This window comes from Penicillium canescens, assembly GCF_028828765.1.
Source record: "Penicillium canescens strain IBT 15451 chromosome Unknown utg000006l_segment0_segment0, whole genome shotgun sequence".
Taxonomy (NCBI): Eukaryota; Fungi; Ascomycota; class Eurotiomycetes; order Eurotiales; family Aspergillaceae; genus Penicillium; species Penicillium canescens.
Window position 1 is genome coordinate 4,211,083 of NW_026703968.1, and position 19,601 is coordinate 4,230,683.

The 19,601-nt window shown below is 46.6% G+C and overlaps 5 protein-coding genes across 5 annotated transcripts; 3 read left to right on the forward strand and 2 right to left on the reverse strand.

The window, feature by feature from the left end:
• Positions 1-678: 678 nt before the first annotated feature.
• On the forward strand, positions 679-2,308 carry N7446_010421 (uncharacterized protein; the record flags this gene model as incomplete). The annotated part of the gene is made up of 3 exons (XM_058519164.1): positions 679-1,032; positions 1,079-1,324; positions 1,397-2,308. The coding sequence occupies 3 exons, from the start codon at positions 679-681 to the stop codon at positions 2,306-2,308; spliced, it is 1,512 nt and encodes a 503-aa protein (XP_058369952.1).
• Positions 2,309-4,112: 1,804 nt separating this feature from the next.
• On the forward strand, positions 4,113-4,811 carry N7446_010422 (uncharacterized protein; the record flags this gene model as incomplete). The annotated part of the gene is made up of 1 exon (XM_058519165.1): positions 4,113-4,811. The coding sequence occupies one exon, from the start codon at positions 4,113-4,115 to the stop codon at positions 4,809-4,811; it is 699 nt and encodes a 232-aa protein (XP_058369953.1).
• Positions 4,812-5,643: 832 nt separating this feature from the next.
• On the forward strand, positions 5,644-10,193 carry N7446_010423 (uncharacterized protein; the record flags this gene model as incomplete). Its single annotated transcript, XM_058519166.1, has 2 exons — positions 5,644-8,334; positions 8,400-10,193. The coding sequence occupies 2 exons, from the start codon at positions 5,644-5,646 to the stop codon at positions 10,191-10,193; spliced, it is 4,485 nt and encodes a 1,494-aa protein (XP_058369954.1).
• Positions 10,194-12,827: 2,634 nt separating this feature from the next.
• Positions 12,828-13,565, reverse strand: N7446_010424 (acetoacetate decarboxylase family protein; the record flags this gene model as incomplete). The annotated part of the gene is made up of 1 exon (XM_058519167.1): positions 12,828-13,565. One exon carries the CDS (start codon positions 13,563-13,565, stop codon positions 12,828-12,830), a length of 738 nt encoding a protein of 245 aa, XP_058369955.1.
• Positions 13,566-17,406: 3,841 nt separating this feature from the next.
• On the reverse strand, positions 17,407-17,703 carry N7446_010425 (uncharacterized protein; the record flags this gene model as incomplete). Its single annotated transcript, XM_058519168.1, has 1 exon — positions 17,407-17,703. One exon carries the CDS (start codon positions 17,701-17,703, stop codon positions 17,407-17,409), a length of 297 nt encoding a protein of 98 aa, XP_058369956.1.
• Between the last annotated feature and the right edge of the window lie 1,898 nt (positions 17,704-19,601).

Below are 19,601 nucleotides of genomic sequence, written 5' to 3' on the forward strand. Positions count from 1 at the left end.
TATCGTCGCCCGCTGCTGCCGATTTTCGAGGCTGTCTGTAGCAAACACCATAGGTGGTCCCCCTGATCCTCCTCCTGTGGTGCTTATATAGGTACCTCGGCGGTAACCATTCAGTGGATTCTTGTCTACTGTAAGTCGAGATATGTGATGATAACTATTTAAAGTTCAGCGGGGGTCAACCGTGCATATTACAAGGAAGACATACAGAGAATCCTTTGTTATCAAAGGGAATGACTTGAGTTGGACGCCATCTTCACCGTTCGCCTGAGCAGTTTCTAAGATTTCGGGTATCTGCTCTCGTGTTGGGGGGTATTCGGTGTCGGAGTAGAAAGGGTGTACACTGGCAACTCTGAGGATATCTGAGAGAGGATAAAAGTCGGGCGGCATTATGAAGCGAAAATTTCAATTCGGTTAATATTGGAGTGCCCAGAACAAGGAGTGCCCAGAACAAGGTGGGCTTCTGTCTCTTTAAATCCAAACAATGCATATTTTACGCGTGTTTTAATGAGAGATTTATTACGCCCCTTGCATTGAAAAGATCGTTACTTGTAACGCTGGTGGTGGTGAGGTTTTAGAATGGGTCTATGCTCAAGCCATAAATAAGAGGAATCCGTTGAGAATCTAGGAAATATTATTTCTTCCCGGACGGATTTTCCTTTCGTTTTCTTCTACGCAACCATGAGGCAAATCAGCCATGAATTACGTTGTATTTGTGCCATACATTCCGACGAGGGACAAACAATCATCAGTTCTCCTGGAAATGTTGATGCAATTACTCGCAAATGCCTAAGGGAAGCTCTGCATAAGAATCTTGTGAAAGTTTGCCCAGCGGACACTTGGACCGGCAACTGCCATCTATCTAACTGCCCCTATCCTATTCTGATCAACAATAAGCACCAGATCCAGCTAGAAGATCTTAACAAAGTGCTTGTGAAGGCGATAACCGACATTGTCTCAAGATGGTGGATAGATGCAACGGCGAAGTTCCCGGAACGTATGCCTCTGCAACCCATGGAGGAAAAGCTACTTCGTGTACGTGCACCCCAAATTGGCCAAAGAAGGTGCTCATTATATACAGTGGCTGGAGGCACAGAATATAGATTCCATGCGGCCCTTTACAAAGTTTTGTGGATCTTGGAGACCGGACTTTCTAATCGAGAAGCAAACTGGCCTGGCCAATAAAGAAGCTGAAGCCTTTCGCATCTGCGAGATCAATGCCCGTTTCTGCTGGAATGGCTATATGATGAGCGCATTAGGCCAGAAAGCTCTCCTAGATATGGGCATTTGTCGCAACGGAATCGTCGGTGGAACAGATCCACGAAAGGTATTTGACCTATCTAAAGCTAGAATATAGCCTTGCTTTATGTTTTTGGCGCAAAGCTAATTATTATTTTAGATTATTGACGGGCTCCAACAGTTGTACAATCCCGAGATTCCTCTTTACCTTCTGAAGGGTGACGAACACGGATATGATATTCATCTATATACTCATTACGCGAGGAACGTTCTTGGACAACACATACGATTCATCACGCCTGATGACTTGATATTGATTCCCTGTAATCAGTCTTCACATGGATACAAGCTATGCTGTGTGGCTGATCCTCAGTTCCTAGTCGACGGGGCGGGAGTTACTTTATTGCGCAATGAAGCTGGTGAAATCGTTGAAGAGATTCACCAGGTGGGACTAGAGCTGCATCAAAGAGAGATTCTTGGCCTCAGTTACGAGATGCTCCAACAACTCAGTCTGCGGTGCTTCAACGATATGCGCACTTTGCTTCTGGTCCATGATAAGCGTATGTTGGGCATTGTGTTGGAAGAGCTTGATTCTCTCATGGCACGAAAGGTTCTTCTACCTACTGAAGCAAGTTTGCTCAAAAAAGGAATATGCCACACAATACTTCCTGGATCCACCAAGATGGCTAGGTTCATCGAAATGTGTCGCCTCCAGCCAAGCTTCAAAGATGACTACATTCTTAAGCCGGTAAGAGGAGGGAAAGGAGAAGGAATTATCTTTGGGGACAATGTGACATATGAGTCATGGATGTCCCGTCTCGAAGAGTTGACATCCCCATACCTGTCTCCCAACGGATCTACAAACGTCGTTCAACGTAACATCAGACAAGCCAAGTATGATGTTCTTCTTAGAGAACATGTGGGGATACAGAGTCTCCCCCTCGTCGGGACTTACCATAGTGTCCACGGGGAGTTCCTAGGTATTGGAGTTTGGCGCAGCAGCCCAGGTCCGATATGTGCAATTAGCCATGGTGGTGCATGGATGTGCTCTATGATACAGACGGGCTCTTGATTTTGGTTTTGAAGAGATGTAACTGCCAACCCGGACGTTGTATTTGGGGTAATGCCGTTAGCAAAATAGCGTACATTTATTACCGAGCGGTAATTCGGAAATCTTACGGCCATTCATGCCCAGGTGCATGTATTACCGAGTGTATCATATTGATAATTCCTTCCCATCCACGTTCGCCATTGTAGCAGTACGTGTGCCGTCCCTGATTTTCCGCCCCACTCTCCCTAGCTTTCCGCACGAAGGTTCGGCGCGACAATTCGGGCCGCGATCTACACTGCACATTCTACAAGGTTGCAATGGAACGTATCATGCATCGAAGATTGAGGTAAGCCTCCATATGCATTCCAACAGAGTCATGTGCCAGCCCCACCCGGACGCCAACAACACTATTACAACATCAGTCCCGGGATGAACATCGGAACGAGGTATGCTCTACTGGCAATAAATGGCAATTTAATAAAGGAAAGTCGCGGTAAATAAACTTAGAAACAAGAATAAATGATTCCCGGATGTCAATCCCACACCAGCAAGACATTTACTCGAAAGCGGTGAAGTTTTCTTAGCTTACGAAATATTCTGTTTCATTTCTTGCAGGCTTATCCTTGCTGACTAGAGGCTGTACTATTCCATTTGTAAATCATTTATGACATCAATTGGTAGAGGATCTGCAATCGAGCCATGAAGGCTTCTGAAATTCTCGCGGCGTTACACTCGAGCGCCACAGATTGAATGTTTGTCGATCACTCGCTTCTCAGCGATGATGCCAACCCTCCTTTATGCAAGGACTTCAAAGACGCCAAATAATGGTATGAAATGACAACATAATGTGGATCGGCTGTACGTAATTCCCGTCGTATAAATTCAGCAAGCATGGTATATGCAACAACTCATGTTTTACCGCTAGTTGACTTCGTAGGTTCAACGGAATATCTGTCTGCATTTTGATCCAACATTCCAGTATTTCTACCTTAGTACCTAGATATCAGCTCCCTCAATCATTATTTTAGTTATTCTACAAAGACATAGCAAAACTTCTCATATGTCTTATTATCCAATATTAAATTGCTCATGATATGATATAACCTTATATAGGAAGGAACCCTTGGAAGCTAACCTGTACACGTATATAGTTAAAAATGTTGATCACAGAGCCTTGCACATGGTACTAAGCTACGGGTGTTACCTAGTTGCCACATTTATATATTTGTGCATATTATCTATGGATTGATTTGCATTGGCTGTTCCAACTGAAGCGCTGTAGGATCCCTTACGGCGTATCTTCTACAGATTGTTGTATTTTACATATCCTTGAAGTGATTCTGACCCCCATTATGCCGTCATATAGCATTACATTTAATCTTGGCAAATCTGGTGACTGCTAAAATGAATCGATATGTATTTCCTTGTGTGCACCACTTCGACGCTCGCGCAAAACTCATACCATCCTTGGAAGGTTGAACTTATCAAGTGAATCCAAATTGTTGAAACAGACCATTTTACATTTTGCTGTGGACACGGAACGCACTCGAAAACGTTTGCCATGTTTCACACGCCTCGCCTTTTGGGGGCTCGTTGTGCTCCCAAGTCTATTAGTTCGCAGCGCCTGATCAGAGCCCATTATTCATCTAATCCGTTTATCACGTCTGTGGCTTCAGCTATACCTCATCTCATAGCTCGCGAGTTATCGGACTGTCACCAACAGCAGCATATCTGCAAAGTCAATCACCACCTTCAAACAGAAGGAATTCTCAAAATTAGTTTAGGCTTTTCCGACGACAAAAGCCAATACTTAGAAAATCTCATCATGGGTCTTGGTACTTATCATAGCCACGGGCCTCCCATCACTCACAGCGCCTGTCGGGGATGGTTTTGGGATGTTCGCCCTGATAAAACTCCACGTCTGCCACAGAACAATGTTCGTGCACGGTCAGAGACCATGCGAGAATTCCCATGGCACACGGATTGTAGTTACGAGCATGCGCCCCCAAGATACTTTGCGCTCCAAGTCCTCCAGCCAGATCGCTGCGGTGGGGGCACGCTTTCGGTCATGAAGATCGACCAGCTTACTCGCTTCCTGTCTTTACAAGCGCGCGCGGCACTTTTTGAACCCGAGTTCCGAATCAAAGTCCCTCCTGAATTTATCAAACAGAACAACGAGTTGCATATTACTGGCAGCATCCTTGGTATCAATGAGGATGACCTATCAACAATCATGCGATTCCGGGAGGATATCGTGACACCGATGACCACTCGGGCGACGTTCGCCCTAGAGGAGCTGAAGAGCGCATTGAAAGATTTGGAGTTATCCTCGCAGACAACACTGCATTTGAAGGCAGCGGCCTTGCCCGAAAGATCTATTAATCTTTTGGATAACCGGCGTTGGCTCCATGCACGTAATGATGTCAAAGATCCCTTAAGACACTTGCGCCGTGTTCGATGGAATGCAATCCCTTTCTCTCGAGTTCAGACATCCGACAAGCTGGTGGAAATGACAAAAGGCTGAAAAGCAAGTGCTCATGGAAAGCCTCTAGGATACCCAACATTGAAAGGGTAGGGACGCTTATTCTTTTTCTTATACTTTTTATCTTGGAAAGCTCCATCGGCCTCCTCCGGTGGTCCTCCCCGCCGTTTGATAAATGTATAATTTTACGTTATGGGTGGGCTATCCTAAAGAGCAATTAGTTGTTTAAGAACTAGCCTCGTATAGCTTGGAACACATTGTTTACACATGCGAAGCTCTAATATACCTTCAATAGCTGGGAGCCGAGCCTCATTGTTCAAAATTCGGGCCGCAAAAGTTTGGATCTTTGGGTAGGACGGTAGATATACATAGCCCTTAATGAGAAGGTACTCATAATGGCGACATATTGAGCGTAATTGGCATGAAAATCTTCGCACTTTAAGGTGGCCGACTGATCTCTTATTTTAGGATTCTTCATCAGAGCAGAAGACGCTGAACAGTTCATATTCACATTCCAGCTTTGTGAATCTCTTGTCGTGGTGATAATACCGGATAATACCGTTCGCTCCGTTCTTTTATTACTTCTCTACTTTTAGGGAAAAAAGAAAAAAATTTAAAAGGACGGAACTGTGACCTAGGTACAAGGGATCTCGGAAAGTGATCGACAACCGTATAAAATCTTGCTTGTGTGAATATGACTGATCTGCATTCTTATCCCCGTTTTGCTCCAGAAATTGCTACAGGGGCACGCAAAATGAGGCTCAGCATAAGGGGCTTTCTGTTGATTGCTATCTCATCTCACAATATCTCAAATGTCATTTTTGGCATCGCTTCCTGCACCCCCCACCCCGAACAAAGCACGGCAAATCGAAAAATGTCCAAATTGCTCCCCATTCTCTATTTTGCAACAACTGCCATTATTCTCGCCCTCAGTGTACCGGTCATTCAGAAAAAGCTTGGATGGAGTTTTTCCGCTCGGCCAAGGGACTACGATCAACTCCCGAGCACACGTTACCAAGATGAGGACGGAGAGGGGAGGAACGACTTTCAGCAACAGGAAAAAACATCCTTGATCACTAGAAGATTTGTGATATTCTCGGCGACCGCTCATATTATACTGGCAACACTGAAACCATGGACCTTCTTGGCACAAGTCCAGCCTTCACTTGTTCGGGATGGACTAGCCCTCCTCAATGGTTTAGCTCTGTTAATCCAAGCCCTGTCAGTGTACGCGGAGCCTAAGATAACTTATCGATATCGTCTTGGACTTAGAGGAGCCTGGAGCTGGCTGATGACAGGACTCTTCTGCCTTGCGAGCATAGTTGAGGGGTATGATCATGATGAAATCTCTATAAAAGATTGGGTGTATTGGGTCTGTTCGACTCTGGTGATAATTTCAGGACTTGGGGCGAACTTCTCTTTCCCGCGACGGCCTCAAATATTTCGAGATTCGAAATCAGTCGACGGACAATTTACAACCAGTTTTTTGGGTCGAATGACATTTTCCTGGGCCAGGGATGTGACGTATATTGTGAAGAGCGAGGGAAATAAGTTTGCCATTGATGCCCTACCAGCAATGTCCAACCAAGCGCGCGCAGAGACCCTGCAATACCATTTCAAACAATCTCGATCCACCGGCGTTTCACTCTGGAGAATACTTATTTACCTCCACCGTGGCGTCCTCGTACGACAAATGAGCCTGACGGTCGTTGTTTGCTTCCTCAGCATTGTGCCTTCACTTGCTCTCTTCGAGATTCTGCAGAATTTGGAAAGGAGAACAGATGACTCCCCTAATACTAGATTGTGGATGAATGTGGCCCTTCTAGCACTTGGAGTTCTGTTGTCTTCTACTCTTGACACTTGGAAAAATTGGTTCTCATTCAATTGTCTGTTCCTGCGAACGTTTGAGCAGCTATCTTTAGCCGTGTTTGAGAAGTCGATGCATCTTCCCACTACGTGTACTTTTTCCGACCCTGGTGTTGCTGAGCAAGGCGCAGGAAACTGCCTGAATCTACTCGCGGTGGACGCCAAGTATGTTGCCGATTGCTTTTGTTTCAGTTATGTGCTGTATAAAACACCGCTGCAGCTGGTCATCTCTGGTATCTATCTGACGCAATTGCTGGGATGGCAAAGTCTCGTAGCCGGTGGCTTGGTTCTGGCGTTGATGACCCCTGTCAATGTACATGCAGCTCGGAAGTACACCTCATCTCAACAAAGCCTGATGTTGGCCCGAGACCGCAAAATGGAAGTGCTAAGCGAAGTATTGCATTTAATTCGCCAGATCAAATTTTTAGCTGAAGAGACTCGATGGGAAGGCATCATTTCACAGAGAAGGGAAGAGGAACTTCTTGCGCAGTGGTCAGTGTTTCTCAGGTTCATTTTGCAGTTAGCCGTCTATTTGACCACCCCTGTGGTCTTATCAGTCGTCTGTCTGGGGACTCACGTGCTGGTCAACGGGACCTTGTCTGCTCCTACTGCGTTTTCCGCCATTGCAGTTCTCAACTCCATCGAGATTGTCATGTACGCCTTGCCAGATTGTGTGGCACGGATGGCTACAGGCCGGAACAGCATGAAACGCATCGAGAAACATTTGGAGTCCCGTGAGAATAATCCCCGCGCAGATTCAGCCACAACGGTTGAATTCTCCAACGCCACTCTGGGCTGGACTAGTGCCTACTCCGGACAAGCAGTTAATCCTATTCTCCACGGAGTCACTTTGAGTTTCCCTCCATCAAAACTCAGCCTGGTGACTGGACCTACTGGATGTGGCAAGAGCCTCCTTCTTGCATCCATCCTGGGAGAGTCCACGTTACTTGAGGGTATTGTACGTGGCCCTAGGGACGGGAAGTATGCTTATGTTGCGCAAGTCCCCTGGTTAGAAAATGCCTCAATACGGAACAATATTTTATTTGGCAACTCGCTGGACATCGGAAGGTATAACGAGGTTCTTTTTGCATGTGCTCTTCACCAAGATTTCTCTTTGCTCCCAGACAGAGATGCAACAGAAGTCGGTCCAAATGGGGTCAACCTGAGCGGAGGGCAAAAGCTGCGGCTCTCTCTTGCTCGTGCCCTTTACTCCCCAGCCAATATACTAATCATGGACGACATATTCAGTGCCGTTGACGTACACACCGCAAGTCATTTATATACTCATGCACTCACAGGGCCCCTCGCTCAGGACCGGACCCGTATTCTCGTCACACATCATATTTCTCTTTGTCTTCCGCGAACTGACTACATGGTGTCTTTGAAAGATGGCTTAGTAAAGTACGCAGGTCCAATACTTGGTTTGGCTACAAGCATGAAAGAAGACAATGAGACAAGCAAATTTACTCTTTCAGCGGAAGATGGTGAACCTGAGATAGAAAAGACGTCAGGCGATCTGCACGCCAAGGCTCAGACACCCGACAGCTCACCCTCAAGATTCGTGGAAGATGAAGAACGACCAGAGGGCTCAGTGAGCTGGGTAGTTTGGAAATCCTACCTCACAATAAGCGGCAGTATTTGCCCCTGGATGTGGGTGATGGTCACTTTTGGTGGATACAGCGTGCTGTTGACGGCGAGGGTAATTCCTGACCATCTCTCTATAACGGGGCAAAAATGATCACTAACTTTCTTTGGAATTTATAGGCATGGTGGCTACACGTATGGAGTGAGCATGAGACAGGTACCTCTTGCAATGCAAAAGAGTCAACGAGGTGCCTAGACAGCCATCTGCTCTTCTACCTAGGAGTGTATGTTGGCTTGGGGACTTTTGCCTGTCTAATCGGTACGGCTCGGAGTTATCTTGCTCTAAAGGCCTCTCTGCTTGTGGCAAAGAAATTATTCGCTGGTTTGCTGCATACCATTCTTCATACACCTCTCCGCTGGCTAGATGTTGTCCCGCCGGGTCGTATCATGAATCGTTTCATTGTGGACAACCTGATAGTGGACTCTCTACTAGGAGATGATATTCAATCTATCCTTGCGAACGCTTTTGACATGGCTTTGGCTATTCTAGCCGGCAGTATTGTAAGCCCTTGGCTCATAATACCAGCTGTCATTCTCTGCATCATCTGTGTAAGCTATGGTCGGATCTATCTCAATACCGCGCGAGAGATTCGAAGGCTCGAAAGCGTTTCAAAAAGCTCCATATTTGAGCAAGTCAGATCTGCCCTCTCTGGGCTCTTGACAATTCGCGCTGAAGGAAAGACACCATTATATGTCAACAAAGTTACAGAGGAGATCGATAAATACGCTCGGGCACACTGGCAGCTCTGGCTATTCAACTGCTGGCTTGCTTTCCGCATGGACGTCTTGGGCGCTATATTTGCCATGGTTGCGAGTATATTAGTCGTTTCAACCCCTTCGGTGAACGCTTCGCTGGCTGGCTTTGCCATAAGCTTTGCACTGAAAATGGCCCAATCCATGTCGCTGACTGTCCGCCGCTATGCAACTCTTGAACTCAGCATGAACAGCGTGGAGCGCATCCTGGAGTACTCAGATGTACCCACCGAGCCCACTCACAGTGGAGACAGCGTACCTCCTATCTGGCCCAGCCATGGGTGCATCCAAGTCTCGAATCTCTCAGTGCGCTATGCTCCTGATCTTCCTCCGGCTCTCCACGACATTAGTTTCACCATAAACCCGGCGGAACGAATAGGTGTGGTGGGACGTACGGGGTCTGGGAAATCGTCGCTTATTCTAGCTCTGTTTCGCTTTCTCGAAGCCAACGAGGGCAGCATTGTTATCGATGGTCTTGATATATCAATGCTCAAGTTACAACAGCTTCGTGCACGACTAGCGATCGTTCCACAGCATCCAGCCATTTTCTCAGGAACGGTGCGCACCAATCTCGACCCTCTTGGACGGCGGTCAGACGAAGAGCTTCTGGCAGCGTTACGGGATGTGCAGTGGAATGAGGACCTATCTATCCACTCCAGCAGCCCAGGCAAGGATGGCAGGTTAGGACCAGACAGTGAATGTCAGACTTCTGATGATACAGACGAGTCATCTGGCCTTTTGATCCCAATGCAGCATGTAACCTCCGCACAGCACCCAACTACTCCTTACTGCGTACTCGACTATCCTATTGCAGTGGATGGCCAAAATCTTTCCCAAGGTCGACGGCAACTGCTGTGTCTGGCTCGCGCCATTACGCAGCGACCAAAACTTCTGGTCCTTGATGAGGCCACATCTGGAATTGATCAGCCCACCGATAGCAAGATTCAAGCGTCTATCCGTCGTATCTCTCAGTTCAACTCCATGAGCCTTTTGGTGGTGGCTCATCGACTGAGCACCGTCATTGACTTTGACCGTATCCTTGTTTTGAGTGATGGACGTGCTGCAGAGTTCGGCAGTCCCCAAGAGCTCATGCAACGACCCGCCGGCCTTTTCCGGGCCATGATGGAATCCGATGGAGAACAATCCAAACTGTCTCAATGATGTTTTGTAGCCGGCAAAACCCAGTTCTCAAATTTTCAGCTCAACCGCCCAAGATCATCATTAATTCTGAGCCAATCGAAAGAACAAGGCAACGAGTTATGTTAAATTGGTGATGGCGCAGCTCGTAAGTCCTGCATCGGCTTTAATGATATTAAGGCAGATGTGGTCGATAAACGGCGGGTCTTCTTTGAGGGGGAGGTAAGCTGAATGCTTACACCAAGGCTGCATCCTCCGCTTTTTTGATTCGATGTTGGTATAGAGGATGTGCATTAAATAGGGGCAGTTTACCTCACTTTTTTGAGTCACCTATTATGTAGTCCCAAGAGACTTCCTGGCGCATCTCCCAATACGTAGAAGATGGCTCTACGCTGCTCAGCAGTTGTGTCTTCAAAAAACCAATCACTATAGGGGCCTTGTCCTTATAGTGATTAACAGCAGCAAGTATCCCGATTATGCATGTGGCGCTCTTCTGATTGGCAGGTTGAGCCCACGGAAAGCGGCCGGATCGCCGGGTTCGAAAAGTCGACGAGTCACATGGAGTAGAAATGGGGACCACTCCGTTCCAATACATCCTGATATTAATTATATAGTTGCTTCGTCATACCCAGCAGACCATTTTTCACAGCCATATGCAAATCTGAGGTCCCGTGTTGAGATAGTCCGTTTACATCGGCTCCGTTGTCGAGAAGATGTTTAGCCATAGTCTGGCTCATGGCGAAATGTAAAGCACTTCCATGATCTTCATCAAAGTCGCATGTGTCAGGAATCGGGGCCTTGCAGTATTGAAGGTTTGACGAAAGATAGTGCAACGACGCAACCGTTGCAATCCACTACTAGTACTAGCAACTCCAAAATTCAGAAACCATATGGACACAACCTGCTCAGTCTATTGTCGCAGAATCCTAGAGGATTATACTACCACCATGCTGTCATATGCCATATCCCAGATATCTTTTCTGGTTGGTCTGCACGAAAATCATCGAACCAGCAACAGGAATACATGTCATTTTTTCGCCAGTGGTGCGCTACACCATCAAGGCCCAGGTCCCCCTGATACAGCTGCAACTAAAGAAGCGGACGGCAAGTTGGCAACGGCGCAGATAGTACCCAAGATTGAGTTATACAACTCTTGTTACGCGGAGCTAACCTGCAGATCTTGCTAAAGGAATACAGTTGTAACTTTGTTTCTTCCTATGACAAGTCCGCAATTTTTTTTACGTCGGGAAATATCCCCTGGCACCAGATCGACCAGTGAATATAATCAAATTGATATTATGTGATTCCATAATTGGGTCGTATGCCCTTCTTTGTTCACTAGCAGTTATGGCTTCTTTTATTCCGCAAGCGTAATTTACTATATGGAGGTCAAATTGATTGTTCTCTCACATCTTTCTACCACAATTTCAGCGATACGAACGGGCTGGTTAGCGTAAAGTTTGCGGCTTACAGGTCTGACACTTTCTATTCGCTAGCTCTTGCGGAAATAGTATAGACGGTTGTGTCGAAGTACAACCGGTTTTATAAATTTTGATCGGCTGTTCTAAAGAACCCTTCATCATACCCGGAAACATATTTGACCACTAGAATAACAAAGGTCTGATGCACAGTGTTCGATCTATGAGAGCCCTGATTTTGACCAACATTAAAACAATGTATTTTATAATTATTCAGAACATTTATAGCCATCTTTTAAACCACCGAGAACAAAATGCATGACAAATATCACCCTCGCAAACGAATCGTAAATTTTCAACACGGAAAGTAGCGAATTTCTATCTTGCAAAAATGTTAAGCGCCAAAAAGTAGTAATCACTAGCCATTAAGTTAATCTCCGAAGGAGACTTCAATGTGCCCGCCGGTCGATGTCTTTTGACCCCGTTAATAAGAATCTAGAAAGTGAGACAGTATCTTCTAGTTTGACGCCAGCTCCGTGTGGGTTCTCAGTTGGTGTTTTTCCATGAGCATGCCACATTAAGCCCATTTTATATTCAATCGGTTTAATGCAGTAGTCCTTTTTTCAATAAGAATAAGTACTCGTGGCTCACTTCCTCCACTAGGCTTGGTGCAAACATTAAGAATATTGATTTAAAACTAATTATATTAGCTTCATTTTACCGATCCATTTTTCATGACTAACATTTTCAGTTTCGCAACATAGGGTTTGGTCCCTACCCAATATAGAACCAATTAGCGCCACGAATTCAAGGAGCCTGGTGCAAAAGAGAGACGACATTGCATACAGTTTGCACATCCAACTCTAATATCAATGGTTTTCTCTAAATGTTGACAGGGACAACAAGCCAGCAGCAGTTTGGTGTTTGGTTTCCACTGGAAAACGCAATGAAGTTTTGTCGCTCAGTGAGCGGAAGTGCGGTTATGTATCAGGGATGCGATATTGGCATAGTAATACGGCAGTGAAGTCAAGAGCCCCTCATATTCTCTTCATCTAGTTCCACCATATCCGTGGATCCACTCTTATCTCGTTATGCGCACCCCTAGCTGCTAGGGGAGTCTAGAAGATAACTTAGGGCAATGTTTAAAGCCCTTTCTTGTCCCTATATTAATGGGAGTAAATTATACAACTTTAGAGTTTAATGTTGACACACATCCTTTTGAGCATGAACTACAGTATGATTATAGCTGGAACACTTTTGTCGGCAGAGGCATTGCAAGGGATGCATTCCGCAACAGAGTCGCTGTTTGGTATCGAAGGACTTTGATTTCATGCATCGGATCGAACCTTGATGGCTCTGGGAAGCTGACAGAACCAGATCCTTGCCAGATCTCGGTTGCCTCCATACTGATGTCGACTGGCACCAGTTCCTTGACGGACGGACTCTGACCCGAAACCACCGAGGGGATGACTCGCAAATTTAACCCATGGATCGTTCTCTCGACCGTGCCCTTGATTTTCTGTTCAGGCTGGAAACCAACTTCAACAATCTTTTGACCTGCAGGTCTCTCCACGTAGCCATGAACGACCGTCGATCCAGTTTTCAACTCTAACACCACGTTCCCCAACTTCTTGGGGAAGCCGTATTGCTCGCGGCCATGTGATAATGGTGCATCGTCGTCTACGATGAGGGAAAGAAAGTAGTCAAACGTGTCTCCGTGGTATTTGACCTTGACCGAGTGGACGTACTCATTGTATGGCCCGAACGAGGTCATTTTGTGCTGCAGAATCATTACTGATACCTGTGGCTCATCCTCGAGCTCTAACATGTCCGGCACAAGATGGCGCACACATAGCACCGATGTTTGATAGGTAACAGTGAGAAAAGTTTCACTTGTATAGTCGCTGCCATCCACGGGATACGGAGGAGCATACTGTGGAATGGCCGCGTTGGATACTGAGAGCGAACCAAATGGCATTTTTGGAGTACTAAGAGATAGTTAGACACCATGGAATAGTAAGAATTTGCTACGACAGGCTATAGGCAATGGCTGTATTTCAGGATGGTGATAAGGATAAATACATTTTTGTTAGGACCACCTCCGTGTCCTGCGAGGCTGGTAGAAATACGATGGAGAGCTCTGGTGATGGTCATGCACTATGCAGACTAATCGCTGATAATCTCTTGATCGACCTGCGAGGCCTCCTGTCCTTTATGCAATGCTAAACGAGGTCACGATTATGACCCTGCATCATGGAATCCCCGCCGTTCATCTCCATCGGTGGGGTCCGTGACGACTCCAAGCTCCAAGATGATGTCATGCGCTACAACCGACTGCTGTCACCGAAGGTCTGGCATTATTGCAAAACCATGGAAATGTAGATAAAGACAACAGACAGTAGATGAATACGGTCAGATCGACTCATGTTGTAAGTGATCTAGACAATCAAGTGAACTCTGATTTGGCAGTGATATCCGGTACCCAATGCCTCACCATAACAGCGGATCAGCAGACTCTGTCGCTCCATCACGATGACGATAATCTATACCTTAGTAGCAACTTCGACGCTGGATGAAGTAAGGAGTCGGCGCAGGCAGGGTAAACGTTCTCATGCAAATGCCGAGATGCCAGCAGATGATTTCACTAAGCCTCGAAACCTGGGGGATGTCAAGAAACGAGGATTGAATGTTTGCACTGTTTTATACGTTCTTAACATGGGTTGAAGAAGCGATCTCGGGCTCATAACTGACAGAAACCTGGTCAGGTGACCTTATGGGACCCTCAGATAAATATGAAGCTTTCTCAGTTGCTAAAGGTTACCCCTGAGTTCTGGAATTTATGGGTTTCAAACTAATCTGGCCAACAGTGCAAACAGTGCAAACAGTGCAAACAGTCAATCCCCATTTCTGACAGTTTCCTATAAAAGATGGTAACATTATTTTACTTTATATGAAAACAGGCGTCTATTCTTGGCAAACGGGAGATTTATGACTAAATCTAATATAGACTAGTGTGTTTCACGATAGGCTCTGTCACTTTCCATCCTTCCACCCCAGCACCGAAGTGACAGTCAAGGTGCTTACTCGGAACCCGACACAGGGCCTGTAATTGACAATACTGTAAAGTTATGTCATTTCTCACTCTTATCTACAGAGAAACATTGGGATGATTAATTGGGGGGCGCGGGGTGCAACGTCAAAAGCAACCAGCACGAGTGCAGGTCCAAGAAGTCCCTCAAGAAAGCAGAGAGTATCACTCCTTTCACATACGTAATTGCTTTCTTCCTGCCTGCAGGTGCAGCCAGTTCGTTTAGCTTGAATGGGATCCCGGACCCTACCGTCATTGGCTTTTGTTATGCCGCAGTTGCTCTTTTGATCACGACCTGTGTACAGTGGTGTTTACTTGGCCAATACGTTGGTACGTGGTCAAAGTTCCCATGCGATGTCAACTGAGAACAAAAAGATAATATGCACACTAGAATGAACTGTGAGCAGGGGGAAGCGAGGGAAGGTGAAAGGCCTTTTCGCCGAGCTACAACCCATCTGGAATTCCGAATGGTAGACGATGTTGAAGGTCGCATGGAGACACATTCTTCCCTGACGGAAACACTTGAGTAGATTTTTTTTACGACATCAATTCGTAGTGACTTCCTTTTTCGAAAGATTTCATTGGAATTTTTGTGTCTGTGGTCCAATAAGCTATGTATTGGCTCAATAAGAATTCGCGATGTGTCAATTGCTCCTTTTAACGCAGTTCTTGATGTTACTAACCAGCTTCTACCTTCTTCAACTTGATAACAGTTAGGAGAAACTGATTTATGATCGTAGCTATGTATTTATTTGTCCTTCATTCCCTTTTACATTGCTTTATTGTCATGCTCAGCATTATCAATAGCCATTGGCTAGCTATGGAACAGCGGAGGAACACCTGGTCGTTGAAGACATAAACCGAACAGGGAGATTAACATTATTTCGGCTTTAGTGAGAGAACAGCGCTTCGGACTTCGGAGTCATCATACTTGAGCATGTCAGTATGAGTTCCGTCAAAGTAAACATGCACCACTATCCAAGGACGGTATTCAGACCAGACAGCGAATGCACATCGATAATGGGGCTTATCTCTAGGGATCCGAGCGCCTTCGGGGTTGTGGGTTATCATCTGCTGCATGTCGGTGACTTCGATAAAGTCTCCGGCTTTGGGATAGTATACCGTGTCTCCTAAGTCACGAAACATGAGGGAAAAAGACAGTCAAAGCCAGCAAAGACAAGATTTGAAGCATATTATTGAACGATGGAACTTAGTTGTTTGAAATAGCATTTACTTTCAGTAAACAGGCAGCTCAGAAACCTAAAGGCGCGCTGGATCTGCTGGATTTTTGTGACCGGCAAAAATCGAGCAGTAAGGCGCGGTTTGACTCGGTGTATACTCCATACCTGTCTAGCATCCTTGCTTACGTGGACAAGGCTGTGATAAGCTGAATAGTTCTAGACGAATCTAAAAGGCAAAAGATGAGGCTGATGGCTTGCCAAAGGGATGGAATGTCGGGCTATATCTTAAAACTGCCAAGGCTTCAAACTCAATACCTATCCCTTTTCTTGAAGCAGCAGTCTTGGACTGTGTACAGTATTATGATCGGGTAATATTGTGCTAACAGAGATGTGGAACAAGAAATACTTCGTGTCCGGGCTTAAAATAGCACTGCACAGTTGTACTGTGGTGCCACGAGGCTTTCGACACGCAACATAGCACGGATCTATTGCAGATCTAACTCGTCAAGTTTCCAATCGACCGGTGAGAACCTTAGTGCTAGTCCAAGCCATCGTCGAAGCCAACTCGGAAATTCAATGACCGACTTGGCAAATTCCTCCTTTTACCCGAGACATTGTTTGTTATCTGGCGTGTCGTGACTGGCAAATCCTATTGGTTTAGAAGACACCGAAACGATAGATAGAGTAAGGAGAGACAGCGCACATCATCGCCCCAGATCTTCACCGAAGAAACGTGCGGAGAGGGATGGGCGAGACCCATAGAGGGGTAGGAAACGGCTTCACCGAACAGCGAACAAGTGGCCTGGCACCATTACCAGGCCAAGAAGATGACATGTAACCCCAAACCTGAACCAATCTGATTCATGGAGAAATCAACGTGCATTGCGAAAAAGAAAACAAACTTGACTGATAAGCAAGATTCGTAACAGGGGGGCCTTGGCAGGGTGGGCACCCCAAAAGTAGTGCTGATTATGCGCACAAGGGCACTGCTGCCTGCGTGGAACATGATCCGCGGTCAATCCCTGCCCCCCTCCGGCCAAGGCGGGAGTATCAGATTGCACAAGGCTTGGCGGGCAATCATCAGCTTGGCAAGCTCCGCCAAGCATTCAGGGACATCCCTTGCGTCCGGATGTCCGCCGTTGATCAGGTGGGCTATGCAATGTACAGTATGTGGCAGGAATGGATCGAGTGGATTTAGTGGATTGAGTGGATTGGAAATTATTTATATCAAAAATCTCGTTCATTGACCGCTAGCTTGCCCATGGGCCTATGTAAGCTTGCAGTGAAAGGGCGACGATCTGTAGAACGAATAAAACAGATTGGGAATAATAAGCGCCATAAAACACCCCTGCTTTTCCGGACCTGTTTCCCAATTTAGGTGGTCCCGCAAATCCCGAGTGCAAGTCACTGCTTTGACTGAAGCACAAACAAAATGAAAAACGAAAAACAAATGGGCTCAATGATGCATCGGTCGCTGTGATAATGGTATATCGTAAATTATGGATGAGGAAGGAAGACCGAAGCGAGTAGGCGAGTCGTTGAGATATCGCCTAGTGCTTCTTGCCATGACCGAGGTAGAGGAACCCGTTGGGAAGGGTGGCAACAAGGTCATTGAGAGAGGATGAGGAGGAAGTTGAAAGAGAGCTGTTGGTACGAGCACGGTTGGGAGTCACATTAGGGCTCTGCTCGGTTGAACTGGTCTCAACCCGAGGCTGGTCCTCCCAGACGCGAGGGTCAGGGCCAGACTCGGTGGGGGACAGTACCAGGAACTTGTTGCTGGGGTCGTATGGGCCAGACTCAGTAGCAGAGAGGACCAGGAAACGGTGGGTGGGAGTGTAGGTGTACATTTTTGAGGTTTTTGTATGTGAAAGCTGTATGTGGAGTAGAGCGGTTGAAGACGGGATCTTTTGTAGAAGGTAAACTTAAGGCAGAGTGTGTTGGAACGGGTCAGAAAGAGGGAGATTGGACCTCACTTATATAGTTATCCTCAAAATAAGCCAAGAGGGACCTTGGGAATGAGGGGCATGATATCGATGATGTGCCCGAATCATGCCGATCTAGTGCATCATATCTAGGACTGGGGTGAAGTGGACCGGTCATGCAGACAAGCCACTCCCCGCGATTATCGCCCATAAAGGCATAAAGGAGAAGCCCAAACATGAACTTCACATGTCTTGGCCGAAAAAGGGGGTGCAGCCAAGACACCGCTATTGGAATATCACCCTTTCTCTCGAAATGCTTCGACCCATTCGGCTTTCTTGGCTCTGGTATTTTGGTTGCACAAGTCGGTCTGGGCAGCTGACAGTCATTCCTCAGAATGTTTTTGGACTTGGCAAGATAAGCGTAATTGGTAAATGCGCAATAATGCTCTGCCCGTTGCCAGCCGAGAGCCAACCTCGGAAGATCAGCGGCCAGGATGAGGGGCCAAGAAAGGGCTTTCACAGGCGTGAATAATCGTTTCGGGTACACACCGGTAGACGACTTCCGGTTTGTTTCGTCTGTGTTTCGGGGCCAATCGTTCCAGCAGGTGTGTGGACGCTAGGGACATCGGTTATAACTTATGGGGTATACAATCACTCCGGCTTTCCAGCAACCGGCGGAATAGACTGCTGTTTGGAGGAAAAGACACGGGGATGACATCATGAGGAGGTACCCCGGAATCGCGAGAACGTGAAATTACCCGAATAGTAGTCGAGGATCGGACATGGAGAGCTTTGATGTTGAATTTAAAGAATCGCATTCTCTGGAACCATCACGTGTCGCACCACATATGCGGCCGTGTATACTTCTTCAATTCTTCGATTCCATTTCCATTTGTCATTTGTCATTTGTACATTCCAACAGCGCCAAACTACTCTGCTCAGTGCTCAGCGACCGGTCTCGACCAGTGTTTTACGCCTTGCCGCCCGTAGCCTCGGGCGTCTACTCGCACGGAGTTGATCTCCTGGGCTGAGCAAAGCAAGAAGCCTTACCCTAGAGCGCTACTGTGCAATTGAAGAGCTTCCTTTTCACCAGTCATTTCCGCCCTAGAACAATTTGATAGGCCCTCGTTGAATTCCCTCGCCCTGGGCCCCGCAGACGCATGATCGCGCTAAATCGGACAAAACCGCCGGCTATCACATACAGCTAATATCGCTGACACTATACCAGTTCAAGGGGTTTTTTCTTGGCTTATGTCTCAACCTGCTTTCCTGATCGCTTAACCTTTTGGCTAGAAAAAAGGGAAAGCCTCATCACAACGCATTTTCTGGTTTACTACTTGCGACTATCACCAACTGCGCCATGATTGTGAGCCTTATTCGTCTACAAACTCGAATCGAGACGTATGTCGACAAAAACGTGTCTTTCCATATTAGGCTGTAGAGCCTCGATGCGAGGATTGGGCCTGTTGAAGCGGTGTTGGTTCCCGAGTTATTCAATCAAACACAGTCTCATCCTGTGGTGATGCGAACGCCACTTATTGGTTCTGACTTTTAGATGGAAGCCAATTTTTGTTTGACTCTGAGGCCGAACGGGGTGTTCCTAATTCTATTCAGTACTGACATATTCAGTTTTTAGAATGTCAAAACAGTCCTCCAGGACTCAGCTATATCTCAACCTCCTACGCCGCCTGCGAGATGACGCATTCTACTACGGAATTACTGTGAATTGCAAGAGTCACGCCCTGTCTCTAAATGCCGCGGCGCAGGCCCTAAGAGGACCCATTCGAAGCGGGGCTATTGTTGGTGCTCATATGGTGCATAGG